Here is a 23,256-nt window from a genome sequence, read left to right as displayed (position 1 = left end):
GAGAATGTCAGGCCATCCCGTCTGTGAGCTGAAGCGCAGCTGGGTCATGCAGCAAGACAATGATCCAAAACACACAATCAAGTCTACATGAAAATGTTTAAAAAGCAACACATTTGAAGTTTTGGATTGGCCTAGCCAAAGTCCAGACCTAATCCCAATTGAGGTGTTGTGGCAAGACTTGAAATGAGCAGTTCATGCTTGAAAATCCACAAATGTCACTGAGTTAAAGCAGTTCTGCATGCAAGAGTGGGCCAAAATTCCTCCACAGCAATATGAGAAACTGATCAACAACTACAGGAAGCATTTGGTTGCAGTCATTGCAGCTAAAGGTGGCACAAGCAGTTATTGAGTGTAAGGGGGCAATTACTTTTTCACACAGGTGAATTGGGTGTTGCATAACTTTGTTAATTAAATAAATAAAATAAGTATACATTTCTGTTATTTGTAAACTCAGGTTTCCTTTATCTAATTGTAGGTTTTGGTTGAAGATCTGACAACATTCAGTATCAAAAATATGCTAAAATAGAGAAAATCAGAAAGGGGGCAAATACTTTTTCACAGCACTGTTTGTACTTACAGCTTTATTTGATACCGTTTGTAATTTTTCATAATGCTCTAATCTAGATGTTCCACAGCACATTCACACAAGATGGCAGGAAGACTAGGGGTCCCCTTTTCTACAAAGACTTCAAAGTGTTTCCCCCCAGCAATAACAAGAGGATAATGTTGGCCTAGTAAGACTCAGCACATTCAATTTAAGAGTATCACAGAAAATATTCACCAGGATATGCAGATATGAATGTGTGCATGTACAGTCAGATCAGCATTCTGTTCCTCAGCCATGCACGTGTAGGGGAGTGGAGCGACAGTTGTCCAGGCGTACGCCTGCAAAGCGTTTGGCCGTGATCTCTGTGTACTACTTTATGTGGGCCCACAGGTAGGGGCAGTCCTCTAGTTTAACACAGTTTCAGGCTGTCTCCCCAGCAGAGCAGCTCTTCCCTCAGGTACAATGTAGAGAGCCAGACGGGGATAAGACAGAGAAGTTAGAAATATCAATTCTCTCTAAACTGGAAAATTCACATTTCTCGGGGAAAGGTACATCTTTACCACCCCCTTTTGGTATAGACTGGATATGAGAATTTTAGGCCTATCGCTAGGCCCCAGTTACAACGGAACTAGCAGCTGACCTGGAACCTAATACTACTGAACTATCAGCTGACCTGTCTCTGCAAAGTTCCTCAGGGGGTCATCTGACATCACCCAGCCGTTTTGGGCCAGGAAGTGTCTGACTGGCTCATCAGCTGTATTTCCTGGTCAAATACCATGTTGTCCTCAGGTGAAATATCTGCACACCACTGGATGTTTCCTGGTGATAGGTCCCAATTTAGGCCTGTGCTCCACAAGGTGTTCATAAACTATATTTCCCACGATGCAGTCGTTGCCCTTAATACTCATTTTTAGTGCAGCCCCTTATTCCGCTCCACATTAAGCTCCTCCTGTCTGTTCCAGTTATAACACTCCAGGATGGATGAGGGCTCATTATTGTAACACAAGCACATTAATGACAGAAACATTTGTAGACCCAACACTAGTGACAAGGCAATGCCCAGGTCAAGATGATTGGGATCATTGCTTCAAGGTATTTCCGTTCCTCTCAACTCAAGTGTCTTATCAAACAAAGCTTGTAATTGTCTTATAGAAGGTAGCATACAATACAAGAAAGGTGATTCGACATAATTAGCAATCACTCTGTATGAGCGGGTCTATTGCTGTAATGGAGTATCGTAAAGCAGACATGATTTGTCGCCACAGATACTTTGTCTACGTTTCTACCGTTGTGGCTAGAGGGAGTTGACGTAGGCTTACCGAGCCATCTAGTGGTCGCGTCGGGGACAACAGTTGTTGACAACTGTGGCATTAGCTTAACCCTTTTCCTAACATTAACCTCTTTCTCCTAACCTGCTAAGTTAATTCACCTAAACTGTTGCGTTAATTATCCTAACCTGATGTGGCAACAAAGCCCACCCCTAACCCTCCCCACAATGGTGTGATTCACTCAAATTAAATGACAAATACTTTACTTAGTATAGTCACTCCCACTAAGTCCAACTTTGAATCGTTGATATCCCAGGATTATTTGCACGTTAGACTGGGGACGAGGTTAGATGGTTCCTCAACCTGAAAGTAATTTATGGACCAGGAGAAACTGATCCATGGTTGACATGGGTCTATATCACATCCTTATTATTGCAGTTGAAACAAACTGACCTGAGGTGGTGGTGGCTGTAGGCCTAGAGGAGCATGGATGTTGGGCTCTCCCCGGCTGAGCTGGGTGTTTCCATTCTATTTGAGTGAAAATAAACTTTAAAATGTTATTGGTACACATGAATAGGAATGAGTAGACCTTGTCATTTCTTAAAACATGTACTCGTTTGTCCTAAATAAAATACAGGTAGTAGTTGACAGACACCAACGTGGACATCTTTGAAGGTCCTCCACAGCTTTAGCCGGTTGTTGGAGTTGGGGACCTCCATAACACAGCAGAGATGACCCAAGAAACATGTTTCTGCTGTACTATGGGGGTACCACTGCAGAAAGAGGTCAAGCCAGATAAGAAACTATTCACAGAGAAGTGACAGGTTAGAATACCTGAAGGGCTATAAAGTCACCTTCAAGTGAACAATTGAATGAATGACAAGAATAAAATAGCCAATACAAGGTCTTTACAATGTACAAGTTTATTTTTAATGAACTCTTCAGTGGTTGGTAGTCACAGCACAGCTCGCATGAATGAAGCCACACGCCTATTTTACAAGATGGGAAATTTAAAAAGGAAAAACAGCAAAAATGTAAACCAAGAGGAGATGGCCAACAGTCCAACTACAGCAACGTGTTTTCTTTACTACAGTATCCATAAAAGGCCACTGAAATGCATAATGTGTTTGATGCATGGACTTTATTTTGATGGTGGCTGACATAAAATACTCCTCACATGGCATTGACAGTGCATGTAGACATTGTAAATACCTAAGATCTTTTAGTGACAACACCTTGGCTAATACTACGGCTTAAAAAAAAAAAAAAAAAAATGAAAAGAAAATGAACCGCATTCGTCCAAAGATACTGAATACAATGTGTCAAATGTAGTGAAGCAATTATATTATTTGTATCTCACAATTACCGCGAACACTTAAAACTGGAAAGAAAAAGAACTGAACACTGCCAGCCATTCCCTTTAAGAGAGAGGCCCTATTGTAATCCAATGTCTTTAGACTATAAATGAAGAAAATAGTTAAAAACACACTTTTTTTGTCCTCTGGAGTTTGTATATTTTTAATAGTAACAGACGGGAATCATAAATGCATGCCATGTGCTGGTCTCAAACAATACATACAGCATCACTCAGTACCTGCTAAAACGAAGTGAGAAATACAGAGTATAAACCAACGACTACACTACAAACTTAAAGAAAAGAGGGGGGTGAGGGTCGGTGAAAGGGGTGAGCGATGGAAAGATGGAAGAGGAGTGAAAATCCTACTAGTGATGGACTCATCATTAAAGCATTTTTATTAGAAATAAATGCATATTGCACATACAGTGAAAGCTTAAATTCCACCAAGTCCACCTGTTCCGTAAAGCGATAATTCCATTTACCTCTGAAGGAGACACACAAAGGTACAGAAATGGAAAGGGGGTGGGTGGCGTGGATAGAGGTGTGTGCGTGTGGTGTGTGTCGGGGTAGGGATGGGGGTGGGAGGTTGTGTGCACTAAGACAGGGTACAACTGGGAAGTATTCTGCTGGGCGACAGAGCCTCCAAAAACAGGGTGGGACTTCTTCTGGGGGAGGGGGGGGGGTCAGAAAGAACAGGACAACTACACATCGCACAACCCTTGTATGTAGGTCGAGGAACAAACAGGAAATGAAAACAAAAAGATGAAATAAGAGTTTGTGGCACAAATAAAATCAGGTGAAATAACTGTTCTTCTGTGACAGCCGAGAGATCGATACAAGTGTTTTATGTACAACTAAGGCTTATTGGTTAAATAGTTGAGGCTTCCCCGCCCGCAAAGGCTTTTACATGCCGTTCACAACCCTTTCCTTTGCTAATGTAAACTCAGTGGTTCTATCTGGAGAGCAGCCACAGGTTGAAGTGGATAATAACCTAATGGAGAGAGGGAGGAAATGGATGGGAGGATGCTGTGGTGGTGGTAGAGGAGAGGAGCGAGGGATAGAAGAGCTGAGAGAAGGAGGCTTCCTGTTGCTGATGTCTCTTGCAATTAATACCTAAAAGTTGCAATTCCATTAGTCACTGCCATGGAGGAGTGGGCGGGTGCAGGAGGGCGGGGAGGGGGTCTGTTCTACTTGGAAAGCTTGCTAATGACTCGAATAAGAGCTCCGTTCTCGTCCTTTAGTCTCTGGTTGTCTGCTTTCAAGTCTGGTAGCGTCTGGAAGAGAACAAAAGGAAGATAGGGAAACAGGCTTAGAGACATGTCACCACAGAGACACGTTGAGGTTTACCAGTCAGCCCAGTTCTAGAAACTGTTAATTGCAGCGTGTCATCAGCATCTTTGATGAGCCAGTCTCAACCATTTTTTTATTGTCATTTATTTTCTCAGCACAAACAGTGCTCCTTTGTTTGAAGCATACAGGGCCAAAAAAACACATGAGCGACAACTAAAACTGTTGCAGCATCAAATATTCGGTTCTTCCATTTGTATTTGTGAGGTCGACTTACCATGTGTAAAGCTAACACCATCTCGCAGTCAGGATTGGAAGTGGAAATGGGGCCATTCCCCACCCAATACCCGTTTCTGCCTTGAACTAAGTTTCCAAACTAACTGCTGTTCTTTTCTTATAAGAAAGTAATGGTAATACAACAACTCTGCCTTAACAGAATTATAGTAGGTACATTATTCACTAACATAATTACACCACTGCCTGTCATCTTGGTCACAGTTTGTGAGTTTAGTCTGAAATAGATACAATAAATTGACTTAAAAGCCCTATGACACTCATTAGGGTCATTCTGACTAGCTATCTGAATAAGGGATACCCTACCGCTTTAACTATTTATTAACACAATACTCAGTGTGGTGCCAAAGTGTTGTGGATTAAGTGGGTAATATTACGAGAGACCTACGAAATACTAACCAGTTTGTTTGACAACTGAAAATATAACTAATCACAATGAGTCACAGATGATAATTTACAGGTATAATTCCCTCATTAATATCAATTAAAACCATACTGGGCTAAGCAGATTCATAAAGCCATGCAGTAGTGCATTGCCTTGGGCAGAGCAAACATGGAGGACTGTCCAGTCCCTCTTGAAACACTTCAGCACTCACATAGGGAACAACTGAACATCCAGGGAGATGAAGAGCAAAACTTCACTGTCCACTGCAAAACTATAAAGCATTTTATTACAGATGACAATCAACCAACCTGAGCATCTTATGGTATGTAATGGACCTTGAATCATTAGCCAAATTAATATGTCTAGGTCACATTTCACTTGGAATTTAAATCAGACCAAGTGTAAACCTGCATTATGGGGGTGACCCGGTCTCAAAGCTGGGTTGATGGCATCTATAAGAGTGAATTGAAACGGGGTAGGACTGGAGAAAGACACTGAGGGGAAAGGAAATGTGTCCGTTTTTTTTTTAACATGTCCGCCATTTGACGCAAAAAGAAAGCCACGTCATGCAAAGAAACCAGAAACAAGCCAAACGAAACAACGGCCCTCCCTGATAAAGACTTCAAGACAGCACACTGGGGGGAAAAACAAAATGGGGCACTCTCCTTTACAGTACATCAAATGATCTAGTAAAATCAACTGCATAAAAGACCTAATCATGTAGTCCAATATTTATACTTCAGGTACTGCACTAACAATAAAGTAGTACATATTTGCTTATATGAAAATGAACACCTGAATTGATACTTACCTGAATGAAAATAACATTTCACTATACTGTAAAATATGGGTACTGTAAATGGAAAGTGCCCACTCAAAACACACTCCCCCAATATGAACACCAGAGAGGTCTGGGGAGGTAGGGTGAGTCAGTCTCCGGGGGGAATAACCTTGTAGTTGGGCGGCTGGGGACCTGCCTGTCTATGGGTGCGGTCGGAGCACGAATGGAGCATGAGAAGGGAGGGTGAGGGGGAGCGGTTGGGCAGGGCTACAGGTCCACGGAGGGGGGCAGCTGGCTGCAGGCTGACTGGGAGAGCTTGACCACCACGCGGGCCAGGGCCCTGTTCTCTGCCTGCAGCCGCTCTTTGACCTGACGCAGGGCCTGAACCTGCTTTACCTCTGGGAGGTTCTGCAGGAAAACCACAACACAGGGAGAGAGAGCGGGAGAGAGAGAGTGGGAGAGAGAGAGAGAGAGAGAGAGAGAGAGAGAGAGTGGGAGAGAGAGAGAGAGAGAGAGAGTGGGGGGAGAGAGAGAGAGAGAGAGTGGGGGGAGATAGAGAGAGAGAGTGGGGGGAGAGAGAGAGAGAGAGAGAGAGAACAAGAGAAAGCGCAAGAGAGCGAGTCAAACCAGCAGAGGGCAGAGAAAAAGGGGGAGATGGGAGAGTGTACCAGAAGGGAGAGAAAGAATGGAAGACAATGAGGGGCCAATACAAATGATAGAGAGGATAAGAGGGGGCAAAGAGAAGACAAAACAGAAAAAGGAGATTGTTAGGAAAATGGGACAGAGTTTGGAACTGGAGGAATGACAAGTGCTTTCCAGGCAGACTGGCATGTAGGAGAGATGGCGATCTACGGTAGCAGAGTAGAATGGAAGACAGATCTGATCGCTGGGCTCCTTATGACCTAGAAATTAACACTACATTATGGCAGTGCTGGGAAGAAGAAGGAAGAACACTTGCTGACTCTGACATAATGGATTTTGCTGCACAGTTTGAGAACATCCAATCTGTCATCTCCTTAGTTAGAAGAGCTTACGAGTTACGTCGACATAGATTATATAGAGCATCCCAAAATGTCATAAATACGGAACACACACACACACAGGTGAATACACACATATTCAGAATACACACCATAGACCGGATACACAGTGGGGGCTTAAATCAAACACTGGGGGCTCAAATCAAACAGTGACAACAGCACTATGCTGACTGTCAGTTAAGATTGTTTCGTTATACAAATACCATGATATAATTGACAGCACCAGAGAGTTTATCAAATGGAACATTGGGCCTGTGGAAAAAATGCTATCCTGTATAGTAACTTTGTTCAGCAATACATTTCAACAGGGCATACTAATATAGTACAGCTAATGTATACAGTATGTTTAACAATATTGGAATATTGACTGCTGTCCCCGATCTTAAAGGGGCAATATGTAATTATGTCACTCACAACCTTCTGGTGCCCTACACACAAATAGGGCATACACCCAACCACATACTCCCAGCACGGGTCACCCCTGAGGGCCCAGTCACATGAGACAGTACCTTGAGTTCCTCCTCCATCTCAGAGATCTTCCTTTCTAGAGCTCTTCTTTCCTGCAGGGAGGGGGACAAACAGATGTTAACCCTGGGTTTAAAGAAGAGGGAGAGGAGCATTGAAAACACCACGCAAGACAACCACCACATCCAAGCTCCCACAAACTGCTTCAGTTATGTTACCTCACACCTCGTGGACAAAACGAAGGCCATAGCTCGGCAGCTCGGCTGTTACAGCCTTGAGTGACTGACAGCAGTGTTCGTTTGTCAACAATAATGATGAAAAACACTCGTCAACAACCTATTTTTCCTGACTAACACTATGATAACGAGACGAGATTCCCTGGGGAAAAAACGACAACTATCACAAATTACTTTACATTTTAGTCAACGAAAATGTGACGAGACTCCCACGTGACACTAATGGACATTTAATTTAATTCGGCAGTCAAGTATCCTGGCACCTGGCTTCGCAGCAGTTAAACAGATTGATGAGTGACTGAAGTGACCGCCTGGAGCTGTGTGGGATAGCTGGGCAGATCAGCTCAATCAGCTGCAGACCGCGGAACTGAAAGATGTGAATTCTGCCAATGAAAGGACTGCATTAAATATTCTGCATGCATACATGCTTCAGATTGGACATGTTTGTTTGCAGAATTGACATCTTTCAGTTGCGCGGTCTGAGTTGATCTACCCAGCTCTCCTCCCACACAGCTACCCAGGTCACTTCAAATCACTCGTCAATCTTTTGAACTGACGCGAAGCCAGGTGCCAGGACACTACTTGTAACTAACCTCAACTAGAAACAGTAATGTTTACTCTTACTTTCATGTAGGCTATTTTTGTTTATCACATCAGAACCTCTATTTTCCCATTTGCACTTTTATTCATCTGTGTTGCCGCTCTCGTGCCGCGGTCCGCAAATGCGAGTGGTTGCTTTTTTCCTATGGGGAAAAAACGAATGCCATCTGTTAAATATTAGGAGTACAGTAATACTTCTGACATTTTGGGAAAGCTCAAATTCTCCCCTTATCAAGAAACCACTGTTATTTACCCCCCTTGACGGTTATGATGGGGAGGAAAACAGAGTTGTAAATTGTTTAACCTGTAGCCAAGGATTTATAGCCTATATGGTTAATTATGGCTGGCATTAGTTTCAATCTGCCACAATATCAATGTTACCAACTAAAGTATACAAGGAGATAATAGGCCTAGTTGGACAAGGCCATCTGAATGTGCACATGATGGAAGTTAGAAGTAGCCTAAATATTCATTTTCTTTTAGAAAATAATGTACTGACTATGTGGCTAAAATGTTGCTAAGACTAAAAAGGTATTTTAAGACTAAAACACAGACTAAAACTAAATAGCCGGCAAAATGAACACCGCCCGTAAAACCTAGCTGCAGTTCTATCCAGTACAGTGACTGTGGAGATGAGGTGTGAACGTCAGATAACAGATGCAGGTTGTGGAGCTTTATGAAGAGAGAGAGGCGAGAGGGTGAGGTACACACGCATGACTGTGAAGCATGTCAAAGCCAGAACCATGGAGGCTAATCTAAAGCCCTAACATGTTTAGTGCTGCATGTCCCATTTTCTCCTGATGTGGTTAAAGGCTGTGGTTATCTAATCATGACAAGTTAATGAAATTACTAATGGTAAATGTCAGCCATACTGGCATGACCAATGCAACTAAAATAAAATAAAAACATTTGGCTTCGTTTGCAAAGGAAGACCCAAGCTGTGAAGGTCTGGAGGTATGCTGACTTTAGGGAATGCCAGGGGAAGGTGATCAAGGGAAGGTGATCTGAAATCCGGTTATAACATGGACTTTACGCAGACTAAAGCAATAGACTAGGGTATGAGTAAATCATTCATGGAAGATGTTTTGAGTTGAGGATAAAATGTTTTGTGAACTACATGTGCCTGTTGTCTTTAAGGGGATGTTTGTGTCAGTCATAAAGGGGATGTTTGAGTCAGTCGTTAAGGTGATATGAGTGAAAGTTACTCAAAATTGGGATGAGGAACACTTGCCAAGAAGAATGGCAAAAAGCACATGCAGAAGATAACATTTACATTGAAACAATCCATCATGTATACTCACTATCACACACTACACAAAAACTCTGGAGAAGAAGTGACCACACACTGGCTATTTTTTTTTTAACAAAACACGTGAGAGAAGGTAGGTAGCTCGTGCTTGGGTGGGGTGGCACGCCCCCAGCCAGCTATATGGGCATGGTGAGACAGCCAGCAGCAGAGGCAGTAGACTGTAGAAAGTAGTCAGGTTTATAAGACCATACCACCCAGCTGAAATTGGGGCCTGCTTGTAACCTTCAGACATAAACCAGTTGGCATTGATTACCACTAGCATTACCAATTCAGTTCAAGCCAATAATAATACTTTTATTTTTAAGTGCCTTTCATACATACAACTCATTTTTGAGTTCATTCATTTGTTGGGGAAAATGATGAAATAAGTTAAAAACATAAAACACGTAATAATCATTACCCTTTTCTCCATCTCAAGCTGCGACCGGTCAGCAAAGCGTTCCTGCCTCTGTAACACAAGCAAAGTCGATAACCCACAGTTAGCGAGGAACAGCCCCTATTTATTCCCAATGAGTGATGCTAATGCTGAGGCAACTTACGCTAATGCTACATGATACGTGCTAATTTCCCAACTGTACTGTGCAGCCTGGCCCCAGTGCCTCACCTGTGTGGCCTTCTCCAGCTGTAGCTTCAAGTCAGTCAGCTGCAGGTCTGTGTCACGTAACTGGGCCTTCAGCTTCTCATTCTCTGCTAGGATCTGCTCATAAAGCTGAGAGGAAAAACAACAGTGAGAAAAAAAATCTAACTTCACAGGGAAGAATGACTATTTCTATGGTGGTGTTATTGAGTCTGGTGTGATCTTAACTAAGGTAGAAGGTGAGTGTCCGGGAGCTCCTGTACCTTCTTGTAGTCAGTGCTATCGTCTCGGTCCAGCCTGCTTGAGAATGACCTGCGACCCTCGCCACGGCTACCCAGGTGGTCATATCGGTCGGAAGAGGAAGTGCTGCTTTCATTCCTGAAGAGAATAGAAACATGGACACTTACCTCTACAGTTACATTATCTATTTGACCATATCTAATATTTACACTGCCATATACAAGGTTGTCAACGGTTGATTTGGTCCAAAGTGGATCAAGCCCTCCAAGTGAAGGGTAAATAGCAGACAGGAAGGATGAATTCCCAAATGGCACCCTATTCCCTACATAGTGCACTACTTTTGACCAGAGACCTATGGGCCATGGTCAAAGGTAGTGCACTATATAGGGAGCCATTTGGGACAGACGAAACTGAATTTGGTACGTACCTGGACAGTCGGTCGCTCTGTGAAAAGAAAAGAAAAACAGAAGTGATTTAATGTCTTCACCCGATGTTAAATCAAGCAAATCCACATGACAGATTCAGAGCAGTGCAGTTTTCCTGTTGTCTAGATTATCAATTAGAGTGCATTTTAGAGTTTTGTTGTTCTGCCAGGGAATGTTTGGAGCAGTGAGTGGAGCATCACAATGAACACACTGAAAACAGGATGTTTAAGGTGGCATTCTATTCTCCTAGCACATTTTTTAGTCCAATCTTTTTGTAAATAACAACTAGCTAGCTGTGGCAAGTTGAGTGTTACAAAAATACTAAATGATATGTACTGCTCGGTTATTCATTTCCTTGGCTTCAAAAGGTCTGCCTCCTTGACTTGGAAAGCGTTGACAAGCCAGATGTTGGATAAATCAGTGTCTACCCCCTCTCAGCGCCGAGCCTCTCCCTCTCATAGCACCTGACCCCTCTGCACTGCAACAGTCCCCCCCCCCCCACCACATTCCTGAACGGCTGCCAAGCCTGCCAGTGCCTCAGGGCCTGCCCCAGATCCCCAGCCTCTCCTAGCACCCGCTGCTCCAGCAGAGGGCCTCAGAGTGGGGTTAGGGAGCAGGCGGGATGGGGGTCAGAGGGCCAAGCCTACAGCGGTATTCAAATTGCTGTTGGCTTCCTGAAGCTGAAGGAGCCCGATTGCCAGGAAAAGCACTTGTGTCAGCATATCTTTAAGACCTTAGCTACAGAGATTAAAATGGTGAGGGGGAAGAAAACTGACATGTACAACTGGTTGAATTACAGGTTTGTCAGAAAAATATACTGCTTAACAAAAACACCACAGCATGTTTTAGCCTACTTCTATAAGGTTATGATATATTTTTCAGATCTTGGCAAATTCAAATCTCCCTCAAGTCGTGAAAAAAAACTGTGTGCTTCACTTCACACTGCAAGTAATTGATAAATGCAGGGACATTCTTCCATCTAACTCCAGTTATCCATGACTTTCACCACAATAAAAAGGCCAGCTAAGTTTACCTCCTAAAATCAAGTGGGCAGAACTGGAGGGGTGAAACTAGTTACATATCGCAATATTATTATGGACGATATTATAGCGATACTTTGACTGCGAGTATCGATTTGTAAACATATTGCTAGTAGGGTTGAATGTCGGGAACCCGGTTACCGAGATTTACAGATTTACTGCCCAAAACCACTCCCTTTTCCCGGGATAAATAACAGAGAACCGGTAAATTATAATACATTATTTATATTAACAGCATGACGTGAAATAGAACTTAAATGATATGTGTTGTCTAAATCAGGATTCTCTAAGGCCTTCTCTCTGGTCAAAGCATGATGAATCATCAGATCTCAGGGTGGGGACCGACAGCTCATCTCAGTATGTAGACCTATCATCTCATCATGGTAACTTTGCATTGTGACAGGTAGACTTCCATTCGCTGCAGCATAGCCTATGCTACAGTAATAAAGACCGAATGCACGTCTAATTTACACATCTCCATCTGGCTGGGGTCTCCTCCTTTTTTGAAATGGTAAATATATATATTTTTTGCAGCTGCAGCATTTTAAAACACTCCTATATCGCTGCATTAAATCAATTCACGAGCGAGCACTCTCTCGCAGTCTTTCGCTCTCATCAATTACATTCAAATTGCATCCAAAATAGATCATCCTGTTCAAGATCGACTATTCGAAGAGGGACGCAAACTCGTTTGCTGAATGTTAAATACAGCAGCCAATAGAACTCACAGGTAGTTTGAAAGAGTGAATGCGCGATGGCAGTACGCTATAGAAGTTATTTATTCAGGTCCATAACCATTCAATCCTCGTGGAGAATTGAAAGCCTTCTGCATCTCATTCTAGTCCTATATTATTCAAGCATGTCATTAGAATGATTAAGATAAGGACAACGAAACTTATTTCATTTAACTGTTGAAAGCGAGCAAGGAATGAAGCAACACTAGAGAGAAAGAGGTGGTAGGCTAATAACATTAGGGGAAATATTATGAAAAATGTCAAATTCACTAGCCTATACTTGTAAATTTGTAGGCCGCATGTGCTGCACCAGAATCGCATGTTCTCTCCCTGCTTTATCATGGTTTGAACAAGGTGCGTAATTCCAGTCCATTTAATACAGTATAGTACAATACAGTAATACAGGTCACACTCAAAAAGATTACTGGAGCTTGTTTCATGTATTAACCCATAGTATAGCTATGGTGGGGAGAACAAATATTTGATACACTGCCGATTTTGCAGGTTTTCCTAATTACAAAGCATGTAGAGGTCTGTAATTTTTATCATAGGTACACTTCAACTGTGTGAGACAGAATCTAAAACAAAAATCCAGAAAATCACATTGTATGATTTTTAAGTAATTAATTGGCATTTTATTGCATAACATAAGTATTTGATCACCTACCAACCAGTAAGAATTCCGGCTCTCACAGACCTGTTAGTTTTTCTTTAAGAAGCCCTCCTGTTCTCCACTCATTACCTGTATTAACTGCACCGGTTTGAACTCGTTACCTGTATAAAAGACAACTGTCCACACACTCAAACAGACTCCAACCTCTCCACAATGGCCAAGACCAGAGAGCTGTGTAAGGACATCAGGGATAAAATTGTAGACCTGCACAAGGATGGGATGGGCTACAGGACAATAGACAAGCAGCTTGGTGAGAAGGCAACAACTGTTGGCGCAATTATTAGAAAATGGAAGAAGTTCAAGATGATGGTCAATCACCCTCAGTCTGGGGCTCCATGCAAGATCTCACCTCGTGGGGCATCAATGATCATGAGAAAGGTGAGGGATCAGCCCAGAACTACACGGCAGGACCTGGTCAATGACCTGAAGAGAGCTGGGACCACAGTCTCAAAGAAAACCATTAGTAACACACTATGCCGTCATGGATTAAAATCCTGCAGCGCACGCAAGGTCCCCCTGCTCAAGCCAGCGCATGTCCAGGCCCGTCTGAAGTTTGCCAATGACCATCTGGATGATCCAGAGGAGGAATGGGAGAAGGTCATGTGGTCTGATGAGACAAAAATAGAGCTTTTTGGTCTAAACTCCACTCGCCGTGTTTGGAGGAAGGAGGATGAGTACAACCCCAAGAACACCATCCCAACCGTGAAGCATGGAGGTGGAAACATCATTCTTTGGGGATGCTTTTCTGCAAAGGGGACAGGACGACTGCACCGTATTGAGGGGAGGATGGATGGGGCCATGTATCGTGAGATCTTGGCCAACAACCTCCTTCCCTCAGTAAGAGCATTGAAGATGGGTCGTGGCTGGGTCTTCCAGCATGACAACGACCCGAAACACACAGCCAGGGCAACTAAGGAGTGTCTCCGTAAGAAGCATCTCAAGGTCCTGGAGTGGCCTAGCCAGTCTCCAGACCTGAACCCAATAGAAAATCTTTGGAGGGAGCTGAAAGTCCGTATTGCCCAGCGACAGCCCCGAAACCTGAAGGATCTGGAGAAGGTCTGTATGGAGGAGTGGGCCAAAATCCCTGCTGCAGTGTGTGCAAACCTGGTCAAGACCTACAGGAAACGTATGATCTCTGTAATTGCAAACAAAGGTTTCTGTACCAAATATTAAGTTCTGCTTTTCTGATATATCAAATACTTATGTCATGCAATAAAATGCAAATGAATTACTTAAAAATCATACAATGTGATTTTCTAGATTCCGTCTCTCACAGTTGAAGTGTACCTATGACAAGAATTACAGACCTCTACATGCTTTGTAAGTAGGAAAACCTGCAAAATCGGCAGTGTATCAAATACTTGTTCTCCCCACTGTACATCTATGTGCTTTTATGTTTTTCTACCGTGCTTAATGTGCAGTAGCCTATATATCATATAGCCTATGTATTGGATAACGTCACAATCATTTGGGCTTCGACTCATTAAATGTCTTTAATGTAGGGCTCATAATATGTATTTAAATCAGGCTCAGGTTGCATCCGGCTTGAATTTTCGATCAAAGCTCTAATCAAATCCAGACATAGGCCTATTTAAATGCTTTTGAATGACACTTCCGGTTTGGCGGGAAATACCGGGTTACACGGGAGAAAAGTGATTTATTCTCAGGATGGAAGATTTGTAAAATATTCAACCTTAATTGCTAGGTAGCGTTAGCTAGCGCTATTCGACTGTACCTGCGCCAAAACTCTTGTATTTTTCATCCTATAGCTTGCTCTCCATCTTCTTTTTAAATAGTGAGCCAACATGTTCAGCCCTTTTATTTCCATGACTGATCAAAAGTCATTTTCTCATGCTCTCTCATCTCTCTGTAGCAGACATATATTGAGCAATATAGTTTGAAACAGCAAATCGCAATACACATAGAATTGGGAGAATATCAATACATATCGTATCTGCACCTAAGTATCGTGACAACATCGTAGCGTGAGGTTCCTTGCAATTCTCAGCCCTAGGAGAAACCCAAATCAACTCTGCCAGGAGAGAGCAGCTCTTCCTGAATGCTTTCCTATCCATGCAGAGATAATGGACCATTTCCTATTTGGTGTTCCGTTCAGGCCCCGCCCCATCGTGCAGCCTCCAACAACAAAGAGATCCGCTGGCTTTCTGTCTGGTTGCTGCGTCCGCCTGCCCCCCTCCTCCCACTGTGTGCGTCTGATCTGCAGCCAAGCGCCTGGCCACATCGCTGTCTGCTCCGCTCTGCAGTACTACACAGGTTACACCCCTTCCAAAAACAGGAAGACCTAGCCAGGGAGACTCCATCTTATTTAACCTTTATTTTGACAGGGAAGTCATACTGAGACTAGGGTCTCCTACAGATGAGCCCTGCATAAATACAGAGACTGGGCTTGGTAATTTGTAAGTCTAAATTGAATTAATGATACAGTAGATATTGTTTATCGACAAAGCATGAGTGCTTTGTAGATAAACAAGAAAATGCTGCTCTCCCTTTACATACAAAGAGGCCCAACCCATTTTTTGTTAGTCACACTGACCTTCCCCTCTACCCTCCCAAAGCTACAAAGGAACTCTGTAGGGGGTTCTTTAGCTATGATTACAGGGTGGATGTCCTGTCCACTAAAATTACGTCCTAGCAGATGCCAGAATATCTGATGTTTTTCACTGCATGTGAAAAATATGAATTTGTCATTTTTCAATAACTAGTCCAAAAAAGTAACTAGTCCAGAATGTTTTAATTCCTTCCACTTTCTCCTCCATTCGCAGAACGTTCCTAATAGTGAAAACTGCCTGTACGTTCAACCTTTGACATGAGCAAGACACATTTCCTTTGTGTGGTGGCTTGTTTTGGAACTTACTGTGAACTACGGTGGAGAGTGTTTTGGGTTTGAGGTCACCTTAGCGACAGGACAATCAAAGGAAAGGAGGAACCATTAAATCCAAAGTCAGAGGTATTTACAGTACCAAAGTTGGCCAAAATAGGCCAAATAAAGGAAAAGCAGAGGCACTTGCTTGGCCATGACTATACACAAAAGAGAGTGAGAGAAACAACTACAGGAAGAAGTTGATTGGGGTGGTTGAACATCACCAAAAAACACTGGTCAGTCACTAAAAAGCATGTGTTTTATCAAAACAGTCTATCCTTTAGTTTGGGTCTCAGGCTGGAGGTTTGACCACAGACAGTTGCGGTAAAGAGGTCAATGGAATTCAACCAAAACAATGGAAATGCCATGGAAACGAGTGGGGGAAAGGTCTTGAATATCCTCATTGCCCCCCAGCAAGAACAGCCTATATGTAGGCTATTGTTTATGTATATTTCACAATATGTTGAAGTACAAATCTGAGTATAATAGTTGTATGGATGTCAACCCCAATATATGTTCATGTCATCGTCACCAATCAACTGCATTCGAGTTTAAAACAACTGACTTCCATAACCAATTTCTGTATGCTAGCTATGCAACCAGCTCATATGAACGGGAGTTAGCATTTAGCAGTCACTTCTTGAAAACGTGAAAAGGGACAACTTCTAAATGTTATGCAGCGAAAAACAGCCAAATATCCAAATCCCAATATCCACATTGTGAGCCTGTTTCAAATCAATACATAGATAATTACGGACTTGACGAATTTCCACAGATTTGTTGAATTTACGCCATTGAGGGCATCACAGCGTCCTGCGTTCCATTGACGACTTTACCGCATCTATTGTGGGTTTATTTCTACATGGTTGTGTGGACTGAGGTTACCTGAGGTTCACCCTTGATGCTGCCTTCCTCTGAGTCCGCCGACTGGTCTGGGTCATTGTCATCACTCTGGAATACAAGGAGGGACATGAGGTCAGGAACAGCCCCAGGACACAGTTATTCTCAGAACAAATCCAAAGTCAGGCTCCAAATCCCCAATCAGCTAGACCCAGAGGTGTTTCATGAGGTGCACTTCAGTGTAGTACCACATGAGTAGTTGTACTGCTAAATCCATAAAATGGATTTTTACTTCAAAAACTGACATGTATCTTTATTGCCTTATGGGTGGGTCAAGTGGGCTCTGATCATTATACTTGAGGCATGTCCACATTAAAGTGTGTGTCAGTCACTAACCCCATCTTGGGTCCAGAAGGACACCCCGGTGGAGCGTCTCTTCTCACGGGGCCGCCGGCGATCCCGTATGGAGCGGGGCTGGGACTTATCCTCTCCCTCTTTCTCCTCCTCCTGCTGCTGCTTCTTGTCTGATTCTGTCAATCACAAAGAGACTGAGTGAGCCACATGCACCTCACCTAGCACCTTGGGGTCAATTCCAATTCTGCTTCCTGTTTACATTGTCAACTCAAAATCAAATTTTCAAATTGCATTTGACTTTACTGAGGAGCCTAACTGGTGACTAAAACGAACAGTCATCCATGGCTGGTATGGGTGGTCCTCTGTAGCTCAGCTGGTCGAGCACGGCGCTTGTAACGCCAAGGTAGTGGGTTCGATCCCCGGGACCACCCATACACAAAAAATGTATGCAAAAATGTAAGTCGCTTTGGATAAAAGCGTCTGCTAAATTGCATATTATTATTATTATTATTATTATCCAATAAATAAGCATGAACTTTATCAATAGTGTTCATTACAGTCAGTGTATGTGCTGACAGCAAAGTTTCATTCCATCAAAGCTTAGTTCGGTAAAACTTAATTTAAATCTTTGGTTTAATTTGCTTTCACTAGCGAGCCTTGTATCGCAATTGAGCATTGGCCAGATTTCAGGAGAGAAAACAGCTTTGGATCCGAGAACGCTTGCTCAGCTGACTGAGCATGGTTTGCCGTAGTAGCCAGTGCGTCATCGCTATGGAGAGCGGAGTGATTTTCAGAATTAGGAACTAGTGTTAGGCGGATGAGCAAAATCTAAATTTTTAGAGAGGAGTTCCACGTTTGGTTAGACAGATGGCTCCTAGCAACTGCGTGTCGTGTTAAAATGACGCCATCTGACATGAGACAATGTGCTTTAGTCTCCGAGATGAGAAACCATTTCATTTAAGGCAACCAAATCTTCTCCCTCGCCGTGGTTTTAATAAGCATATTGTGGAGTTCCCATGTGAATCTGGACCGTGGGGAGTTCGAGGGACCAATGCTGCCTGGGTGGAATTCAGGTTAACCTGTCTGTGCTCACATGGCTATTAGATACAGTGCCTTCAGAAAGTATTCATACCCCTTGACTTATTCCACATTTTGTTTTGTTACAGCCTGAATTCAAAATGGATTATTTTTTCACCCATCTACACAAAATACCCCATAACGACAAAGTGAAAACATGTTTTTAGATTTATTGAAAATGAAATACAAAAATCTAATTTACATTTGTTTTTATTATGGATCCCCATTAGCTGCTGCCAAGGCAGCAGCTACTCTTTCTGGGGTCTGGCTAAATTAAGGCAGTTATACATTTAAAAAAACATTACAATACATTATAACAGATTTCACAACATAAAGTATTCACACCCCCCCGAGTCAATACTTTGTAGAAGCACCTCTGGCTGCATTTACAGCTTTTGCACCTCTGGATTTGAGGATTTTCTCCCATTATTCCTTGCAGATTTTCTCAAGCTCTGTTAAGTTAGATGGGGAGCGGCGGTGAACAGCAATCTTCAAGTCTTTCCACAGATTTCAAGTCTGGGCTTTGGCTGGGCCACTCAAGGACTTCCACATTGTTGTTCTGAAGCCATTTCAGCGTTGCTTTGGCTGCACGCTTGGGGTCATTGTCCTGTTGGAGTGTAAATCTTTGCCCCAGTCTAAGGTCATTTGCACTCTGAAGTAAGTTCTCGTCAAGAATATGCCTGTATGTCTCCATTCATTGTTCCCGCTATCCTTACCAGTCTCCCAGTCCCTGCCGCTGAAAAGCATCCCAATAGCATGCTGCTGCCACCACCATCCTTCACGGTAGGGATGGTGTTAGACGGGTGATGAGCTGTGCCTGGTTTTCTCCAGACATTTAATTTCCCAATGATTGAGACCACTGTGCTCTTGGAAACTTTCATACCCTTCCTTCTATATGCCTCATCACAATTCTCTTGGAGTACTATGGACAGTTCCTTGGACTTTATGGTATAGTTTCTGCTCTGACATGCAATGTGGGACCTTATATAGGTTTTGTCACGCAACACAACGCCACAGATTTCTTAAGTTTTGAAGGAGCGTGCAATTGGCATGCTGACTGCACGAATGTCCATCAGAGCTGTTGCCAGAGACATACATTTTAATTTCTCTACCATAAGCCACCCCCAACGTCATTTTAGAGAATTGGGCAGTATGTCCAACCGGCCTCACAAGCGCAGACCACGTGTAACCACGCCAGCCCAGGACCTCCACATCCGGCTTCTTCACCTACGGGATTCGTCTGAGACCAGCCACCCGGATAGCTGATGAAACTGAGGAGTATTTCTGTCTATAATAAAGCCCTTTTGTGGGGACAAACTCATTCTGCTGCCCAGTCATATAAAACCCATAGATTAGGGCCTAATGAATTTATTTCAATTGACTGATTTCCTTATATGAACTGTAACTCAATAAAATCAAAGAAACATTTCTAAAAACATGTTTTCACTGTCATGGGATATTGTGTGTAGATGGCTGAGAAAAACGAATCCATTTTGAATTCAAGCTGTAACAACAAAATGTAGAATATGTCAAGAATGAATACTTTCTGAAGGCGCTATACATCTAATAATGATAGATACTCTGGCCATAGCTCAATGTGGGAATACATTCAACATCAGCAGAACTCAAGCTTCTTTTTTTCAATGAATAGGTCTGCTGTTGAAAGCAGGAGTATCTCAGTATAATATTTATGCGTGCATGTGTGTCTACTCAGTCACAATCAATGCACTGCTGACAGTGTGTCCAGTATGCTTACAGTTTAGTATGCGAGTACATAGATTTATCATACTGATACACCGAATGGCAGTAACACATGAGGTTTAATACAATCCATTGCATTTAGAGATCTGAACCCGTAGCTCTGCTCTCATGGCTTACCTTTCTCAGTGTCCCTAGAGGAGCGACTGTAGGAGGAGGTGATGCCCGTCAGGCTGTTGGGCCTGTTGAGAGAGCTGGAGGAGGAAGTGATGCCCGTCAGGCTGTTGGGCCTGCTGAGGGAGCTGGAGGAGGAAGTGATGCCCGTCAGGCTGTTGGGCCTGTTGAGGGAGCTGGAGGAGGTGGACAGGGAAGTGGAGGAGGACGGGGTGGAGGCCGTGCTCAGGGTGGAGGTGGTTGAAGTGGTGGAGGGACGGTATCGCTGGTAAGTCTGGAGAGAGGAGAAAGAGAACAGGAAGTCAGGAATGGTTACAGTCTTCAGATCAATCAACCTGGGCTTGAGGAAAACTGCACAAAAAAATACTAATTTATTCTGAAATCTCAAAAGGGATTTTCAGTTTACACATCACCAGTAAACACATTATATGTTGTTTTTCCAAATGTATAATAGAGCATAGTAAATAACTATTGGGGAAGCCTTCACATACCTCTTCGAAGCTGCGGTACCTGGACCGGTAGTCGTCCTCCTTGGTCTCACCAGTCTCCTTCTTCTCCTTGTCTTGTTTCTCAGTCTCTTCCTTCTCCTCCTCCCGGGTCCGTGTGGGGCGGCTCCTGCCGATGGTCTTCTCTGCCTCTTGGAGGTCAGTCAGAGTCACACCCTGAGAGGAAACGGAGAGAATTGAGTGAATCTCTGTGTCGAAAAGGGTTAGAGGAGCAATGTTTTTATTTGGCCATTTTGATTTCTTCATGGAGGGAAAAACTACTAAATGGCAGTTATCTGCGTTTTGGAAGAGGAACATTTACAACTAATTTCAGGCATTCACTTACTGCACTGTGAACATTATGTTATAAAAAGTAGACAATTTAATAGGGCATTTTAAGCTGCACCATATTTAGTTATTTCAGGTAGTATTAGCGACAGCATGGAAAGTTGAGCTTGTTGGGGGAGAGGAAAAGGAATAGCCCAATTTCCTATGGCTTGTAAACAATCTCCTCATTAAAACTCGCCACGCTTAGCAATGTGTGCCAGCTTATACAAATGTGTTTGTTTCGGCAATAAAACAAACTGGAAATAACTTTTTTTAACAACAATCAGTTCAGCTATATTACCCCAAGCCACATTATGGCAGAACACTTGCTAACATTAACATGACTTTTAAAAAAAAAATATATATATATGTGTGACTCTTGTAGTAGAGAAATGGACTAACCATGAACCATTACAAAGTACAATAAGAAGTGACTCAGTTGACACTGCATTTAACAGCATGTTGTTTTCTTTTTGTAAACCCCAGAAAGTATTTGGTTAGCCATTTAGGCCCAGTTCAGAAGCAGCGTCAGGACAAGTGTCTAGACTAACCTGGGTAGACCTCCTGGACTGTCTAGCCTGTCTGGAGCGGGCTTTCCTCTGGGACTCAGACTCTTCATCCCGGACAGGCGTGAGGTACGATCTGCAACACAAACAAGGACAGGCGTGAGGTACGATCTGCAACACAAACAAGGACAGGCGGGAGGTACGATCTGCAACACAAACAAGGACAGGCGTGAGGTAGGAGCTGCAACACAAACAAGGACAGGCGTGAGGTACGATCTGCAACACAAACAAGGACAGGCGTGAGGTAGGAGCTGCAACACAAACAAGGACAGGCGTGAGGTAGGAGCTGCAACACAAACAAGGACAGGCGTGAGGTACGATCTGCAACACAAACAAGGACAGGCGTGAGGTAGGAGCTGCAACTCAAACAAGGACAAGCTAAAGCCACACGTAAGCATGAGGATGATAGCATGAGGATGATAGAATGAGCCTGACACCACTTCAAGTAAGTAACCAAATCTAAAATGACTAAATCTAACATCCAGGTATTCTTTCTGTTCAGCTCCGTTTAATCATCCAGATTTGTATTGTACTATCAGCTGTGGAGATATTTTATCTCCTTTTACCTTTTATTTAGCATCAGTCTAAAAGAAATGGCTAATATTGAGGGCGCAAAGACAGTTAAGTCTAGTGCTTTCTTTGACGGGGGAATGTGTTTCTCCATCCCATACAAAAATATGAACTCAATCACTTGTGAGCCTTGGCACGGCCTTGAGAAACCCATCTTCCTTATAAGGAGAACTTTCTGAAGCAGTCAGGGTTCTAGACCCCTCCCAGAACAGGTGGCTTCTTTCAGCAGCAGTGACTTCACAGGAAGACGAGCTCTTAACCCCATTCATTTTAACAGACTCCCGCTCCTCCTCCAGTGTGTACACACTGGAGGAGATCACACCCCATTCTCAAACAGAGGCGATGCAATCTCAAATAACACAGGATCCTGCTAGCTTCAAGATATTCTGCTTTCTGAGAGACTGCAGTTATTCCATTGTTTGTAGTTGCATAAACAAGTGAAGAGACGTGAGTGTTGTGTAAAAAAGGTGTGTATCAGTGACATCCTTGTTTTTCCCCTGTGGGTGCCACGTGTGGGCATCCGTGTGTGTGTGCATGTTTGCATTTGAGTAGGTGTGTGTAGGTGGGGGGGTGCGCGTACGTGCGCGTGTCGGACCTGCGTCTCTCCCTGCCGTCAGAGCCAATGATAGTGCCAGTAGTGGACGTGGTGGTGGTGGTAGAACCAGTGTTAATCGTAGGGATGACAGCCGCAGACTCCTTCTCACGCTCCTTTTCCCTCTCCGCACTCTCCTCTGCCCAGTACCTGATCCACACACAATTATACACACTTCAAAATAGGACTAACATTTTTACATTTATATGCACGTGTGTGTAGGGTTCTCCCCAGGATTTTTTAACAAGGTGATGCTGCTGAAAATGGAGGGGGGTTCTGCTCGGAGGGGGGCAGTGTCCCCCTTTCGCACAGAGATTTTTGAATTTTTTAACACCTGTAACTGCCATTTCCCACAATCTAGAGCCAAAAGATTGCCTTATATGATAACAAATAAAACAATTTTTTTTAGACGCATTTATTTTACATAGTGCCGC

At 43.2% G+C, this 23,256-nt stretch overlaps 1 protein-coding gene across 4 annotated transcripts in view; it reads right to left on the bottom strand.

Moving 5' to 3' along the window:
* Window positions 1–2,725: 2,725 nt before the first annotated feature.
* Window positions 2,726–23,256, bottom strand: part of LOC311140536 (protein phosphatase 1 regulatory subunit 12A-like) — a 62,914-nt gene continuing 42,383 nt past the window's right edge. For 3 of the 4 annotated variants that reach the window (XM_084175625.1, XM_084175628.1, XM_084175627.1), the window contains 12 exons: window positions 22,811–22,972; window positions 21,646–21,736; window positions 20,774–20,944; window positions 20,289–20,556; window positions 17,376–17,509; window positions 17,025–17,090; window positions 10,814–10,830; window positions 10,410–10,524; window positions 10,174–10,278; window positions 9,970–10,017; window positions 7,469–7,519; window positions 2,726–4,446 (listed from right to left, as the gene is read on the bottom strand). In XM_084175625.1, coding sequence (XP_084031751.1) covers window positions 4,360–4,446; window positions 7,469–7,519; window positions 9,970–10,017; window positions 10,174–10,278; window positions 10,410–10,524; window positions 10,814–10,830; window positions 17,025–17,090; window positions 17,376–17,509; window positions 20,289–20,556; window positions 20,774–20,944; window positions 21,646–21,736; window positions 22,811–22,972 — 1,315 coding nt within the window. In that variant the 3' untranslated portion in view covers window positions 2,726–4,359. The remainder of the gene's footprint in view (window positions 4,447–7,468; window positions 7,520–9,969; window positions 10,018–10,173; window positions 10,279–10,409; window positions 10,525–10,813; window positions 10,831–17,024; window positions 17,091–17,375; window positions 17,510–20,288; window positions 20,557–20,773; window positions 20,945–21,645; window positions 21,737–22,810; window positions 22,973–23,256) is intronic. The other variant, XM_084175626.1, reaches the window with a different exon arrangement.

Source organism: Coregonus lavaretus (assembly GCF_964263955.1).
Source record: "Coregonus lavaretus genome assembly, chromosome: 13".
Taxonomy (NCBI): Eukaryota; Metazoa; Chordata; class Actinopteri; order Salmoniformes; family Salmonidae; genus Coregonus; species Coregonus lavaretus.
Note: the sequence above shows the minus strand (reverse complement) of the source record. Positions and strands in the feature narration are given on the sequence as shown.